The sequence below is a fragment of the Glandiceps talaboti genome, chromosome 9, assembly GCF_964340395.1.
Source record: "Glandiceps talaboti chromosome 9, keGlaTala1.1, whole genome shotgun sequence".
Lineage (NCBI taxonomy): Eukaryota > Metazoa > Hemichordata > Enteropneusta > Spengelidae > Glandiceps > Glandiceps talaboti.
In genome coordinates, this window is record NC_135557.1 from 14,235,208 (window position 1) to 14,252,123 (window position 16,916).

At 35.5% G+C, this 16,916-nt stretch overlaps 1 protein-coding gene across 3 annotated transcripts in view; it reads right to left on the reverse strand.

Annotated features, from left to right (window-relative positions):
- LOC144439678 (AMP deaminase 2-like) overlaps positions 1 to 16,916 on the reverse strand; it is a 34,955-nt gene that overhangs the window by 7,300 nt on the left and 10,739 nt on the right. For 2 of the 3 annotated variants that reach the window (XM_078128915.1, XM_078128913.1), the window contains exons 2-7: positions 10,333 to 10,552; positions 6,271 to 6,327; positions 3,739 to 3,892; positions 2,278 to 2,473; positions 1,693 to 1,921; positions 92 to 221 (exon numbers count right to left, since the gene is read on the reverse strand). In XM_078128915.1, the coding sequence (XP_077985041.1) occupies positions 92 to 221; positions 1,693 to 1,921; positions 2,278 to 2,473; positions 3,739 to 3,892; positions 6,271 to 6,327; positions 10,333 to 10,552 (986 nt within the window). The remainder of the gene's footprint in view (positions 1 to 91; positions 222 to 1,692; positions 1,922 to 2,277; positions 2,474 to 3,738; positions 3,893 to 6,270; positions 6,328 to 10,332; positions 10,553 to 16,916) is intronic. The other variant, XM_078128914.1, reaches the window with a different exon arrangement.

The following is a 16,916-nucleotide window of genomic DNA, read 5'->3' on the forward strand; positions in this document are numbered from 1 at the left end:
ACTAGTATGCATGCGCACCAGTGCAAGTAATCTCTTGGTACATATGTAATAATGTACTAATATTGTAAAGTTTGTCTACCGTTCTCCTTACCTTTCTAATGTTATAAAAGTCTCTATGTGGTACAATTTTCTGTGCAGCTAATTCTTTCATCTCATTTAGTAAGATATGTAACTGGTACCGAGACGACAAGTACTGTAAACGACGATATGAAAACGTTTTTCTGAAAATAAAAAAAGGATTACAGTCGATGAGTAAGTATGTACCAGGGTAATATAATACGATAACTTTATTGCCATGTGCATAAAATGTATCCGAAATTGGTTTTCCACGTGCACAAATGGAAAGAAAACAACAATTGAATAAAACACCACACTGAGCATGCTCAGATGCAAAGGACTATGGGATTTCTGTGGTTATTGTAATACCTAATCTGGAGCTACCAGTAAAATAAACCTCCCGTAATGGTAAAAGGTGACTATGAATTGATCATTTGTTTACAAACAATGCAACATTATTGTTTACGATGCTGATTGATTAGTATTTATTATCACATTTCCCATGATGCAACATTCAACATGGCGGGTTTGCAAGTTCCCTACTAAAGAACACTACAGTAATACTTCCATAGATTAAAATGTGAAAAGACACTAAAAAATACAAATGCAGAGACAAATAGCACAAAACTAACATGAACTGTAAAAGATCCTAGGACGGGTTTGCCGTTTTAAATGCGAATCGCAGATCAATCGTTTATCGCACAAATTAAAGTGTACCTGGGTTCCACAGGTTATTTCCCTGCTACTATTCACGTCATATTAGCATCACACATTTTCAACGTTAAAATTTCCAATTTAACAAGATCGAATATTTCAGTTACCTGTATTTTATCCATTTATAAAAAGTAGTCTTGTATGATATGAGGACATTCCACATTTGGGAAAAAAATTGGAGTCATTTCATGATTTTATATCAGATGAGATGTTTCACACGGAAGGGAATAGGCACTTAGGAGTCATGAATATTCATTATGAAACCATGAATATATTATTTTTGCGAACTCCCATCATGCAATTGCACACAGTAAAGATACCCTATAAAGGCACAAGATCAACTTAATGTTTCTCTGAAATCACAAGTAATTGTAGATTAAGTTTATAAAACATTTTTTTGTTTCCTGGAGTGTTGTTCCCCTTTAAATTGCAAGTCTACCATACTTACCCCAGGGGGCGGTACCTGTGGCCACCTCTGGTAGGGGTGTGTGGCCAGTGCTGGAAACCCCATTTTAGACCCACTTTGACCAAAAAACCAATACCCCATTTTAGACCATTACAGGTTTTTAAAAGATGAAAGTTTAGACCTAAGTACATTTTCCTTAGCAGGCAACATTTTGGGACAATTTATGACAGTTATGATTTGGTAAAGGACAATGGACCACATTTTAGACCAAGCACAATAAAAAATAATGCAAAGTTGACCCCGTTTTAGACTCTTCAGCTCAAAAAAAAAACAGACCCATTTTAGACCTAAGGGTTAGAAAACGCACCCCAAAGGGCGGCACATATAATATGCGAAAATGTATAGTATTTACTCAAGTAAGGAAGTGTAAGATTGTAGATTGTGCTAGGTAAATAAGTTGTTTTTGTCAGCCCCCACCCCCCCCCCCCACCCCCACCTCTTCCCAGGATACTTACATTGGTCCATTGGTAATAAGGGCAGTTAATTCATTCATATCAGCGATGAAAGATGGTCTGTCAACGTATGGAAATTCCATGGGACTTTCCTTGTCTTCCTGAGTTTCATCATCATCACATGGATAGATGTGTATAATTCCTTTTACCATCTTCAGTTCACATTTGATTGGGCCTGGAATATCACATTGAAATGGGTCGTTGTTGGATTTTGGTGGGTGAACAGGATGATCTGAAGAAAATGGAAAAAGAAAATGTTACATGTTTGATGATCTTTCTTTGTTTGCAGATAATGTTGCCTTTGATAAAAACATTTCAAATGAGTGTCTCTAAACTAGTACCCTTCCCACAAATACCACACACACACACACACACACACACACACACACACACACACACACACACACACACACAACATAGCATTATCTGACATTTGTGCCAGATTTAGTTGAAACTGACAAATGTTTTTCAGAAACACAAGTCCACATGGACACACATACATGTATGAAAACAACCAATGCATCTGCAAGTTTCACCTGTTCCTCACAAAAAAAACATAACATATCTACCCAGCAAAATCTTACTTACCTAGCGTTGTCATGGGGACGCTGTCATCATCTTCATCATCATCAGATACATCGTTGACAACGCTACCATCTGTAGTCCGCAATGCCCTGGTTGCTATCTTAGGAAAACTCTGCTGTGCTAGCTTCATGTACTTCTGTCTGATTCGCAGTGCTCCAACGATACATTTAGAGGCTTCTCGTAAGTCTTCCAATGAGACCTGAAGGTCAAAGGTCACAAGACATAATTGATCTCTTGACCTTGACTTTTAAATTTAAGTCAAACATTCAATTGAGAACAAAACTAAACATTTTGTTAGTCCAGCTGCTAGACTCTTGGGCAATTCTGCGAAATTAAAAGCAACGACAGGTTGCATGGTGTCAAAAGTGTTACCACAGGCAACAGTGGTACAGTCATCCTTGTCAACCTTCTGAGTGCAGATCTGAGGTCTCGTTACTAGACTAACGTTTAATATGAGACACCAGTGTATATCTATGTGAGACATAAAACATATCTCACAATCAGTGAATGAGATTTACATAGTGACTACCAGTGTGCCCTCTAATGATAGCCAAGTTTTGTTGTGAGTCAAAATGAGAAAAAAATGGCATTTCTTGTGAGTCACCACATAGTAATTAAGAGATAGGAAAACACCAAATTTTGGTGCGTTACTAGAAATTTTGTGGTGCTTAAAATTGGCTTAGAGGGCACACTGGTGACTACACAGTATGTCATACATTGGGCATAAACTGATATCTAATTTGTTACTGCATACTTGTACTATGACAAAACACCATGACGTGTGAGTGTAAGCGTGGTGGGTGTACTCATGGTATTTGGTTACATGCTTGCGGTGTTCTCTGTGGCCGTACTTTCACAAGCGTAGTGAGTGCAAGTGCTGGAGAAAACACTGCAAACACGAGTACAAATAAACACAAAGTACTTGCCAACAAACACAAAGCACTTCACATGGACATGCATATCAAGCGACAATGAAAAGAAAGACATTGGAAATGCACATTAGTACAACTAAGATCAGGGTTGTATGGAAAGTGAAGTCTACGCATCATCATTATAATTGAAACAACCTTTAATTTTTTCCTTTCAAAACACCGGTGCTGACTTCTTGAGTCTGTAGTATTTTTTTGGAGACTGTCATTGCAACATTGTATTACTATAGGTCATAAAATTTTATACTTTAGTCAAAACAAATGTTGATATAAAATGCCCCCCTCATGATCTGTTTACCAAACACAACAACCTTGTAGAGGTTGGGTGACTTATCAGTGAACGCAAACAGAGTGATACACTGTAACTTACTTGTATCACAAATATTGATACATGTGAAAACTATTTTCAATGACGGTTCTACTAAGAGGTGTACTCAAAGGGAAAAAATAATGATTAGTTCAATTATAACAATGTTGCACAGACTTCACTTTCCATACAACCCTGATCTTGGTTGTACCAAATTTGAATACTTACACCCGATGTGTCATCTCCTGAAATAGCTACTCTTTGAAAGTTAGTAGCCAAAGTCTGATCAATATGTCTCTGGAATTTCTCCTGCTTTTCTCTTGGGATAGGAATTCCCGCCTTCACCACATCCTCTATTTCATCAATATTCTCTGTAAAAGCTCTGATTTACACAAAGCAAAAAAAAAATCAAAAACAGTGTCATTGTTTGTGAACTTTGCAGGCAAGATGATATGGTTTGTATTTATTTTTTTCAACAACAGATGCCAGCTTAACCTGGAACTGTGAAATAATTTAATAAAAAAAAAAGAACATGGCAGTGAATAAATTTCTAAAGACAAGCTTTGACACTTGAAGTGATAACCTTTGACATGACCTTTGACATAGATATGAACTTTGACATGTAAAGAGGGGATAAAGGTACTCGGTTTAATATTTCAGTTTGACTGTACAGCAATGTCAAAGAGAATTCATTCTGAGGTAGGCTTAAAAGACACGTTTTTTAAATTTCTAGAAAATACTGCAAATTATAGTTTGCTTATTTGGAAATTGTGCAAATTTTTAATCTGCAACAGATTTCAAGAGAATAAACTTTTTTGAGTCGATCGATTTTCACCAAAACTCAAGTTAACAACTGCAACTACCTTTCTCTTTATAATGTCTCTTTCTCTTGTGAAAATCAGTAAATATTAAGCAAGTTGAGGTCTTTGACAAAAATGCCAGTCACCTTTTTTTCATTGTACCTCTCATGACTCTGTTACCTTTGTCCATCTGTAGGTCAAACTGCCATATATGGTATGCAAGCATGATGACTACATTGCAATATGGGATATGTGTTGCATTATGGGATATTGGACTTGGCAATAAGCAAATTTTGAATGACTCTTAGTTGGCCTAGATTAAGTGAGTGTTTTCTTGTCCATTAAGCTAGTAGGAACACTGATCCTTTCTCACGAAAAAGAGAATAAATTCAACTTTTTTTCTGTTCGAATTTGACTATTTTATACCAAGCCATACATTGTGTTCACTATGTGAAATGTAAGTCTTGCAAAAAATAGGAACACAAAATAATTTTTAAAAATTGACCCCTACTGACCCCAGATATTTGTGCAAGGAAGTACTTTCCATTCAACTTCGAGTCATAGAGTTGCCATTACCATTCCAATTATGACATACCATTGCTATCATTTACATAAATTTACATAACAATAGATAATATTTGACATCGCCTTCACATTCACCATTAGGCTACAATAGACATGTTGTTGGTTCCAAGATGCATTGTGCGTCTCTCCACACAATGTCATGTATTGTGTACGCGTTGAGGGGTTTGCACGTTCTACTCAGGGGGATGGTTGTCACCTGACCGTACCATGTGTTCATACGTAAAACCCCACTCTGTCATTGATGGCGTTTAGTCTTTGTTCTATAAAATCACTCGTAATCAAAGCGGTCAAGATATCTTTCCATCGTTTCCTGACGAAAATATTACTTCAAATGTAATAAACACAAAACAAGGCTAAATGTAGCAACATAGGTGACGTCCTCTCGCGCAATGCATTTTGGAACCGGAAAATCGATTATTTACAGGAGATAGATTTTACGATTTAGTACAGCGTTTTCCCCAGAGTATGACACAAAATTGTCCCTTTGGTGTCACGTAACAGCCAATCTGGGGATAACCATGCAGTGAGAAATGATTAGGAGATTTAGTGAGTTCTTTATAAACTATGAACATGCATTGAAGAGAAAAGTGAGATGAGATAAGAGATGTGTTATTTTGACATGCAGATGATGAAGATAGTGACGACAGTACCTGTGTTGTAGCTAACGACAACACATGGATCCATGCATCTATATATTACACTAATTACAAAATATACATTTGTGTGTGTACAGTTTCTCATGGCCACTTTTTGTTACCAAGGAACTTCGTATCAGAATGGAACAGAATACATACTGGATAGAGAGAGTGATCTCAAAAGCAAACACACAAAGCATGTTGTCACAAAACCTGTAAGAATCGAAAAAGGTTGGTTTTTTGTCCAGTATCTGTGCCCTGTGTGAAGAACTTTACACAACAAGGGAGAAATTTTGATAACATTTCCTTTTAGTTTCCTAGATAATTTCACATTTTCTTCTGGCTTTGACCATGCCTCCCAGCTCCGGTACACATTATGTCCATCTTGAAAGAATATTTTTGTAATGTTTTTTTATGTGTTTGTGTTGATGAATGCAAGCTGAAAGATGTCCTTTTTTTAAGCATTCTATTTTTAGATATATGAACCAGTTCTAACTGGTTCACACTGGATCAGAATTCCTGTTCAGATGTGTGTCAATATGGCTGACTTCTGAAAATAGATATTATAGCTTGAGCAAGTGTAAACCAGTTCAGACCAGTTCAGACCAGTTCTTACTTCTGACATAATTTGGCGTGGACAGGAAACTCCTATCAATTGACAATCTTATCTGCCCATATTCCTCTGCATTATGTCAGTTACAAAGAAGTTGCCGTTACTGTGCTGTTGTTGCCATAGTTACCTGTCATTGTTATTTACGGAAATGTCTGGTTTAGCATTTCGCATGCTCATGGGCAACCTGTAAGTTGAAATTAATGGAAAGAAGTGAGGACACACACTTTTAACAAAATCAAGAAGCATGCACATGAGGAAAACATGACAAAAATTATAATCACAAATATTTAAGATTTTTGGAAACTTGCTGCATGAAAGTCACTGTGAACATGAATTTTTTAGTTGGTGAAAAATTTAGGGTGGCAATAGAAGAGAACAAGTGAGGAACAGTTTCATGATGTCTGTGTGATTTGTTCTGTTGTACAAAATACTGACAGAGTTATTTACAGTGGAAGTGTGTTTTATCAAGAATCTACGATGATTTCCATGGCATGGTCTTTTCCTATACACAGCAATCTGAGTAAAAGATAATTCTAACCAATTAGAAACATATCCAATAAAATTTATACAATCAATGAGTGAAGATTGGCTCATACCAGTTTGAAAACAAATTCTTACATCAAATCAAACATGTTCAAACCAGTTCAATAGAGTTTGAAAACAAGTTATCACATCAAGTGAAATCAGTTTAGACTGGATCAATCCAGTTTGAAAACAAATTTAAATACCAATGAAACCAGTACAGACGGGTTCAGTCCAGTTTGACAACAAATTTAAATATCAAACCAGTTCAGACTGGTTCAATCCAGTTTGAAAACAAAATTTAAATACCAAACCGGATTGAAAACAAGCAAGTTATACCCAATCAAACCAGTTAAGAAAAGATGTTTTATAACAAATCAAACCAGTTCAGACCATTTCATCTGGTTCAAACTCACAAATTGCTGTGTATATGAAACAACACCATAACATACAGACAGCATGAATTGTATGGTAGTGCTGCTCTATGTATGAAGAATTTTGAGAAAAAAACATTGTGCTCCAAACTGTCATGTCCACCACTCCACCTCCATCCTATATTACTCCTTAGATATCAAAAAGAAATACAATATTTATAAAAGGAAAATTAACGCTGAGACGTCTTTACGTTTTTGTCTCTGTTACATCTAGCTTCTTCTGAAATAGGTCAAAATGATTATTTTTTTGAAAAATCACAACACACACCACAGCATTGTCACCGAGTCCTAAAGACTAATATTCAAATTATAAACTATAAGGTGTTATTTTCTTTTGCAAAAAATGACTTGTGGTATGAGAGTCGCCTTGAACCTACTAAAACCGAGACGTGCTCAACTGAGATTAGCACTAAAATGAACATAGATTTTTCATGCATTCCTGTGCTGTGGTTAGAGCAAGCCTAAACACATGTAATCTGTCTATTCAGTGGTTCTGTGACTACGCTACAATCATTCAATAACAGCATATATATAACAGAGTCACAGAACCGGCATGTAGACAACTTAAACAGTATATTATATGCCTTAGTAATGAGTATTCAAAAAAATGTCATTTATTAGTTTGAACCCAGAGTCTATGAACATTCATTGTCGCAATATAATGTGCCTCCTTGGACAGACAGCTAAATGTCTAATTTAGGGAATGTTAAAACAGCACGCATGAATCATATATGTGTGTGACTCAAAGGTCCTTACATGGAGGTTAATAACTACGTCTTTTATATACAATGTGAATAACTAATGAAGTGGCTACATGAAACGAGGGATGCGGTGTATTTCAATTACCTGCCATTTTTACCTTACTGTAAGGAAGGTTATATATTGGGGATAAACAGTTTGTCTGTCTGTCTGTCTGTCTGTCTGTCTGTCTGTATCACAATTTTCTCAAAAAAGGCTGGCTTAACTCAAAAAAAATTTGGTTCATGTCTTACGTAGGGTAATGTATGAACTTGTTAGGTTTTGGTAAACATTCCATGAATATTAATGAGCAATTTATGTAATTAATGGTTTTCGGTAATTAGGCTATATCTTAAGAATGCACTCTTCGAGTATAATTTGGTACATACCTAGTGTTAATATTGTAAGGGAAAACTAGACATGATGGGTTGACAAAATAAAACATGAACTGACTAAATAAACAAGTGTTTACTGGGTGAAGAGTTCCTTTAGACTTCTTGTAACTTTTTGTACACTATCACATGAATATCTTTCTGTTTAATCGGTACATTTTTAAAACAATTTGAAAATAAGATATGTTTCTTATAAAAGAGGTACATATTTGAAAAATAAGGTTATACAAATGTAAGTTTAGTACTCAGAAGTGAAACCAATTCATCAAACTTTGAAGGTATGGTACAGAAGCCTAAAGAAAATTTTCCCCATAAAAACGATGACCATTCTGGGATTTATAGAAGCACACAGCCAAAGGCCTGTAAGAGAAATTCTTTTGTTTTTATCCACAAATAATATTGCAACACTAGAGGGTGCTCTACAAGACAATGCACAACTTGCAGCCGCAAATGTAAAAATACAGACACCTGGAATATAACAATAATGTGCAAGCATGCATTGTACCATGAAAACAATACACATACACCTAAATAGATCATAACATTTAGTGTGAAATGAGGCGGCTTTTTTTCAACAGACCTGCTTGTGGAGTAACGGAAGTCAATCATCTGACCATTTCTACCAAAGTAGTTGAGTTGGGGAAAGAAATGGAAGGCAGCAGCACACAACGAGAGATAGAATGTGAGTGATTGTAAACATGTTATAGTTTGTCACACACAAAGACAATCACAGAACACACCAAAGGTAAAAATAAAAAAAAAGGACGAGAGAGAGAAACGGGAAGAGGGAGAAAAGCAAAAAAAAAGAAAACGTTAGTTTATACTCGATAAACAAATTTGCTGAGGCGAAAACAAAAACAATTGTGTGTTTCCGATAACATGGCCTTAGAAAACAGTTTAGGTAGGTTGGTCAGGATTTCATTTTGTTTAACTTTTTAATTGTTTGAAAAATATTGCTTTGACCCAAAACCAAACGAAATGTCGGTCAGAATACCCCTTCTGTGATACTTTCATGAAATATGTACAAACATGACTGGGGAAAGAAAACAGACGTACATGAATGTTAAGAAGACGAAGAATTTCTCATCTTTTTGTTTTTAAATGTTTTTAAAAATGTTCAGGGTCGGTGGCTTAAACTAGGGTCTGTTGGGTTATCAGAAACACACAATATGTTTTTATTTGGCCTAAGGTTTACTTGTACTGAATATACTCAATGTATCTAGATTCTTAAAACTTAAAAGTTAAAGTAAACAGTCATTTGATGGCCGAGTGCAAGTGGGATGCACACAATACATTGTATACATGTAACTCTTGTTGTAACAGGAAATATACCCTGGCAATTAACTTAACTGCATGTTACTTTATTACATGAAGAGGACCAAAAAACAAGCTATTTACACCTAAATCAAACATATGATATATACATGTACATATGTCTATATGAGTATTTCCTAATTTGCTGACTATACATATTGCAAATCAGCTGTGCATGTGTGAAACCCTTTCTCAACTGCTGGACATATATGGCTATTTATCGGGTATAAGGGTCCTAAAATTAAGTCTTCTACATCTTCCTACAATAGGGTATACCTTTACCAAAACCCCTATTTACAGACACGTCCCAAGTCTGACAGGACATGTGTAAAATCAGCTTTTGATTTCTCCCTGTCATGTCATACCTAAGTAACCATATTCTAGTCTCAATTATTCCAGACTGGTCGTAATTTTTTTTTTAAAATGGAGTACAGATCTATAGCTACAAGTTTTTTTGGGGGGATGCACAGTTTCAAAACTTACACCTAGACTTTGTGTTTGGTCTTGTTTTCTGTTTGTCTGATATTAATTATATAATATATTAAGTTTACAAATCAAAAAGTGAAATCTCACGTGTGACTGACCACAAAATTTCACATAATTGCATAACTCGGTGATTGCCAAAGTCATGATTAGAAATTTGTGAAAAGCACCAAACAGCAACTTTGCAAGCGTGTGTGTGTTTAGAAGAGGGTGTGGTGACAGAAATATGGGAGGACTCGGAGGGGCTGGAAGAATAAGGTTATAGATAAATTGAAAGGTCACATCACTCGGTAACGGACTCCTTACCTGTTTTGACTGAGTTGTCTCTCTAGCGCATTTCGTGTTTCTTGACTTTTCTCAATTGGAATTTCTTCGGGAAACTCGTAGTTAGCAGCCCGTGATGCAGCCTCACTTCGACTTGACTCATAGATGGATTTGGCGATCTCTTCATACTTTTCATCCATTGGAGTTGGTATGTGTTTTGGAAAGGTGCACGGCTTGGGTGAGAATGCTGCTGGAGGTGTGCCTGTCAACATGATCAAAATAAACATAAATTAAAACAAATTTCGTATTCATTTTAACACACTCAATATGAAGTGTTAGTCTGAATTTAAGATATATCTTTGGTGTAATGAATCCTCGTAAGCCATAGTCTCTTTTCCAGCACCACCCAAGATGAAGTGCCATGGAAGAAATATCAGCTCTGGTTGCGAGAACACTGTAGTGTTTCTTCTGATACCATACCTCCGGAAAAATTTCTCACAAAGCACTTCAGATAGCATATGGTCAATTTTCTGGTTCTGAATCCAAAATGCATATTACAAGAGATGATGTACCCTATGTTGTTCACTTAGGCGTGTTTTATCTTGATGAAATTCAAAATAATAATTTCATCATGAAATGATCGACAGACATGTTGACCTCTCTAATTGTGAGTGATTTTTATATTAGAACAAAGACTAACCATCTTTGATTACAGAAAAGGAGTCCGGTAAACCTGGAGTTATTTGATGAAATAAATTATACAAATATACACATGTCCCAGTTACAGCTAGGTTCAGGCTACGGCATAACAGCCATATATTTGCTGATGAATGTGTTCGACCTGACACATCAAAGTTTTTATATTACATGTGTATGACACAACATGATATATTGGCAGTATTCAAATTTCTCTCTTTTCAAACTCTTTCAAGGATAATTACTGTTAATTTGGATATCTCCTGAGGAAAGTAATCCCCTCCAAGTAGAATAGCAACAATTCCATACTAAATTTAGGTTAAAAGATAAAAATAAAACTGTATTTGACATAATGATGTTGATAGAAATGTTACCAACATAGAACTAATAGAAGCCATCAACCATTCTGTATGTACAGTTGTAATGTTTCTGAAGCCCTTTGTTACATTCATTAATTAAAAATAAAATTCTTGTGTGTTCTTTCCTCAGAAGTAACAAATTTACCCAAGTTCTCACAGTCCTTTCACTAAATGTACCATTTGATGCCTTCTACATGTATATTGTATTATGTTACATGTACTGTATGTAATAACACTAGCTAGCCTATCTTACTTACTATTCAAATATACATGTACATGCATGGTGATCAATTCTGGTGAATGACACTGATGATTGTCATGGCTGTGGGCTAGCATAATTAATTAAAATACAAGTGTGAAATAAAATTGTACATTTCAGCCAGGCCTTTCATTGGGGTTCCCTCCATAACATACACACGTACACATGCACACACACATGCACACATACACACATGCATACATACACACAAATATATACATGTATACACATACACATGTGACATACACATACAAATGTACACATATGCATGCACACACACACACATACACACACATACACACACATACATACATACACATACATACATACACACACATACATACACATACACACACACACACATACACACACACACACACACAAACATACACATACACATACACATACACATGCACATACACATACACATACACATGATACACATACATGTATATTAATAATTATTGCACAAGACATTAAATTATACATTTCAGCCAAGTCTTTCATCAGGGTTCCCTCCATAATGTGTATACATACAATGTAATATGTACATTTGAAATTTGGGTACATTTCACTTGAAATTAGGGTATGTGTACATTTCATTTGAAATTAGGGTACATGTACATTTCATTTGAAATTAGGGTACATGTACATTTCATTTGAAACTAGGGTACATGTACATCTCATCAGTATTCCCAGCTGCACATTTTCCAGGGTTCTTGTATTGATATTTGCATAAATCTATCTATCAATGATTCATTAATGAGTTCAATGCACTATGGTATATGTAATACATGTGTATTGATAATGTACACACTATACATGTTCTACATGTTAAAATCATTGGACCTCAAGTTACACATATAAATTTACTGTTTTTCCCTTCAACTTGGCTTTTTACACTTCCTTGTTTTCTTCATGAAATGCTTGTGTAACATACAAATTTAGACTACATGTATATATTTTTGGACATAATTATTGCTACATATTTCAAAGGCACTTACAGTATTCTATGTACTGATAGTGTTTCCTTCTACTGATAGCCAAATTGTTTTGTTGTGAGTCAAAGTGAGAAAAACTGGGATATCTTGTGAGTCATCATCATATAGCAAGAGATAGGGGAAAACTAAATTTTGGTGCAACGCTAGAAAGTGTGTGTGTCAGTGGTGTGTCAAATTGGCTTAGAGGGCAGACTGGTGATAGAAGCATACTTAACCATCACTAGCGTAATATTGGATATAACTTAACTGATATTTTAGGATCCCATGACATAATTCATTATACACAATAATAAAATACGGAGGAAATCTCTACTAGGTGATCAATGTGTTCTAACAATTACAGACAATAATTGAAGGCATGCATTGGAAGGGATTGAAGGGATGCATAAATGGCTGGATGGATAAATGAATAAATGACAGGATAGGTAGATGAATGAATGGATGGATGGATGGATGGATGGATGTATGTATGTATGTATGTATGTATTATGTATGTATGTATGTATGAATGAATGAATGAATGAATGAATGAATGAATGAACGGATGGATGGATGGATGGATGGATGGATGGATGGATGTATGGATGTATGAATGAATGAATGGATGGAATGAATGAATGAATGAATGAATGAATACATGAATGAATGAATGAATGAATGGATGGAAGGATGGATGGACGAATGAATGAATTAATGGATGGATGGATGGATGGATGGATGGATGAATGAATGAATGAATGAATGAATGAATGAAAGGGTGGATGGATGGATGGATGGGTGAGTGGATGAACCAATGAATGAATGAATGAACGAATGAATGAATAAATGAATGAATGGATGGTCCTATGAATAAATGAATAATTTGAATAAACAAATGTCATTCACCCTGCTTACAGTACATGGGCATAAAATCTCTTCTACCATGTATGTCATGTATACATCATGTATAAATTTATCTACATGTTACAGTCCTATTACAATACTTGCTGCTGGTAATATAATAGAAGGGAAACCAAAAATATAATATATTTTTTTGGTGCACATTATACATGTACAAATGTACTATGATGTAGTTATGTACATGTGTGGCCAGTCATGTATTACAGGTTACAGTACATATGACTATTTCTATTCACAGTCAAAAAATATTTCAGAAAATTAACCCAAAATTTTCCATGAAATGTTGTACGACAAAAAGCCCATTTTTGGTAGATGTACACTGATAAAGATCTTAAAAGACATAATGTAACAAATATCTCAAATTTGTTTCCAAAAAATTTGAGTTTTTAATCCATGACTTAAAAAAAATTCTCCATAAAGATAAAACTAGTCTATGGACATTTTATTGTTTTCAGCAGATTTTTAAATTGTAACAAAGAAATCAACCAAGTTAGAAATAATTTGTATAAAAACACCTGACATTTTTTTAGATTAGAATTCTTCTACTATGTCAACAACCATCCATGCTGCCATGTGGACAGTCAAGTAGATATTGCATAATCATCAAATTTCATCAACCCATTTAGATGTTACATTCTATACAGCCTACCCTGCAAACAATAAATTGTCATTTTGGATTCCAGTAGATTCTGTGCATGTTTAGATATTACATCCTCTCTTCCCGTAATCTCCTTCCATCTACATTAAAATTTCAGTTCACAAAGAATCTCTGATCAAAACACTGATGTGTAACAACACGGCTCTCACAAATTAAAATCAGTTACACAGAACACATACACATCTCAGATTATCACACAAAAAACATGACAGACGTTGAACTAAAAAACCCAGCTCACCTCAAAATTACGTTCAGCCTCAGATTGTCAATATTTTACTGCATCTCTTTCCTAGATATTATCAATTTCCTGATTTTGAAGGGATGGCACTAAATATCGGTAATATTTTTAAGTGGTTGACAAAACATTTACCCTTGTTTCCTCACAGCTGTACTACTATCATTAATTCAATATTCTAATTAGCATAATTTCTATCACTGCTATGTTAATGAGGTCAGTTCTACTTTGTTGTAGGGGTGGAAGCATTGTGATTTTGAGGGACACTATGCAGCAGTGAGCATTTTTTTTGCTATTTCTTTCAGAACTACATATACACCTTTGAAGGATTTGGTTTTCTAGTATCAAGTATAAATTACACCCTAAAAATAGTTTCAACCTTTTATAGGGGTAAATTATTAACTATCTGCACACTGCAAGTGGTTCTTACTTAGATCACCTCACCTAGGGTGATGTCAATACAAACAGAGTAGAATGACACCAGTCCCTTGAAAGATTTTTTTTGTCTCTACGTTCAAATGTTTTGACTTTGTAATTCATTTCAAGTTAAATGTGGTCAATGTTTTTACATATTTTTCCCCAGTTGTTAGTAGTCCCCCAAAGAATATATGTGATATCACCACTGTTTCACAATCATTCACTCAGGTAACTATTTGACACACACACAAAAAAACGAACACGATTATTTTTCAAAATATTCATATAATAAAGATTGAAAAAAGTCTACAGACTTGAGTAAGTCTAGTTACACAACTAAGTTGACTGGGGGCACACTCATGATCCAAATTTAGCCCAAGGACTTTTAAGCCACTCAGAAACAAACAACACCCATGAGGCTTGAATTGACAACTTGCAAGATTCCAAGCTAGTAACTCTAACATTAGTTTGTCTGCCAACGTGGTCTTTAACAAAACCACAAGTGTAAATCATAATGATACCGTATACAAGCTAGATTACTCTAACATTTGACCATCATGACTCCATTTTGCCAGGTACCCTAGCAATCTCAAGGCACTTGGGTATTTCCATCTAGATTACAGGAGAGGTAGCTATAGCTACAAACAATCTTACAATGGTTTCACGGTCATCCACCCTCTACAAGTGTATAGAGGCGCCATGTCTCCTCACATATTATGGTATCCAGGTGAAACAATAACCATGTACAAAGCAGCCACTCAAACCTTGATACAACAGAAAGTTGACACCACCCATTCAGATAATGTCACCATCCCCTATATCATCTCAATATAGATAAATGTACACCTACAGTTCTATGCAAATATTGAAGGTCAAAGGTCAACATCATTATCTTAATCCTGGTGTCTTGTAGATCTAGAACCAGTTATGTTGACAAGATAATCTGATATACTGTGTCTTTCTGCCCTGAAGGTTAGACTGACAGATTCTTTGCAGTGCATGTCCACTTCTTATTGAGCGATAAAATACATGCAGTGGAGAGAAGGAAAGTTGGTTGAGTTCGGCACTCAAACTCAGGATCGCCAGAACAGTGAACAGGAGATCGATGTCAGTACTACCATTCTTGGGATTATCGGATCCAGATCAATGTACCACTTTCCTCTCTGTTCTCTTTGTTGGGAAGCAACACAAATCCACTATCATGAACCACACCCTCTTTTACGGCACCGTCCAAAATGCATTTCACAGCGTAGTGGAAAAAAGAACAGCTTTGGTTTGCGGGAACACACAAACCACAAGCTAACCAGTGATAACCAGTGATAACCAGTGGGTATACAATGTAGCTATGAGTATGAATCTCATTCTACTAGCATGGCACTCTTTCCATTTCAACACATTAGAATTGTATGACCATTCTAGGGTCATATTTACTACACATTAACATGTAGACTCTTTCACAGTCCTCAGAGCATCACATCGAGCTGTATTGTATGTACCGATATCTACTGCATAATATTGTACTGTGGGCCCACATCAACTACATTGGGCTAATCATTTGTTGACGACGTGTTACTGCAATATGCCCCAAGTTATTGCAATAAGATAGAGCATCGCAGTCACACGTCAACAAATGATTAGCCCTATGTAGTCAATGAGGGCCTACAGTACGATGTGGTAGATCTCTAGTAAATACAAAACAGCTAATAGTGATGCTCCCAAGGACTGTGAGAGAGTCTAATCTTAAATCAACATCTTGCATAGAGAGATTATATATACTTGTTCAACACACTAGTCTAAAAGTAGGACTGCTAATCATTTCAGGTTCACAGTCTTTCAATTTTCAAGATTTCAGATTCTCAGACTCAGAGGACTTTTCAAGATCAATGTTTGACATTTTTTAGATTAACAAACTTCTTTGGTATGTCAATTTCTCAAGGCTTTTCTTAGTTAACTTGTGGTCATTGTCCAAGACTTATACAACAAAGGTCAACGTATTATGCCATTGCAAGGTCACACAAGAATGTACAGTAGTCCCTAGTCATAATACACAATACAAATTTAGTTCACACTACACATACAATAACAGGATCCTTGTTGTACC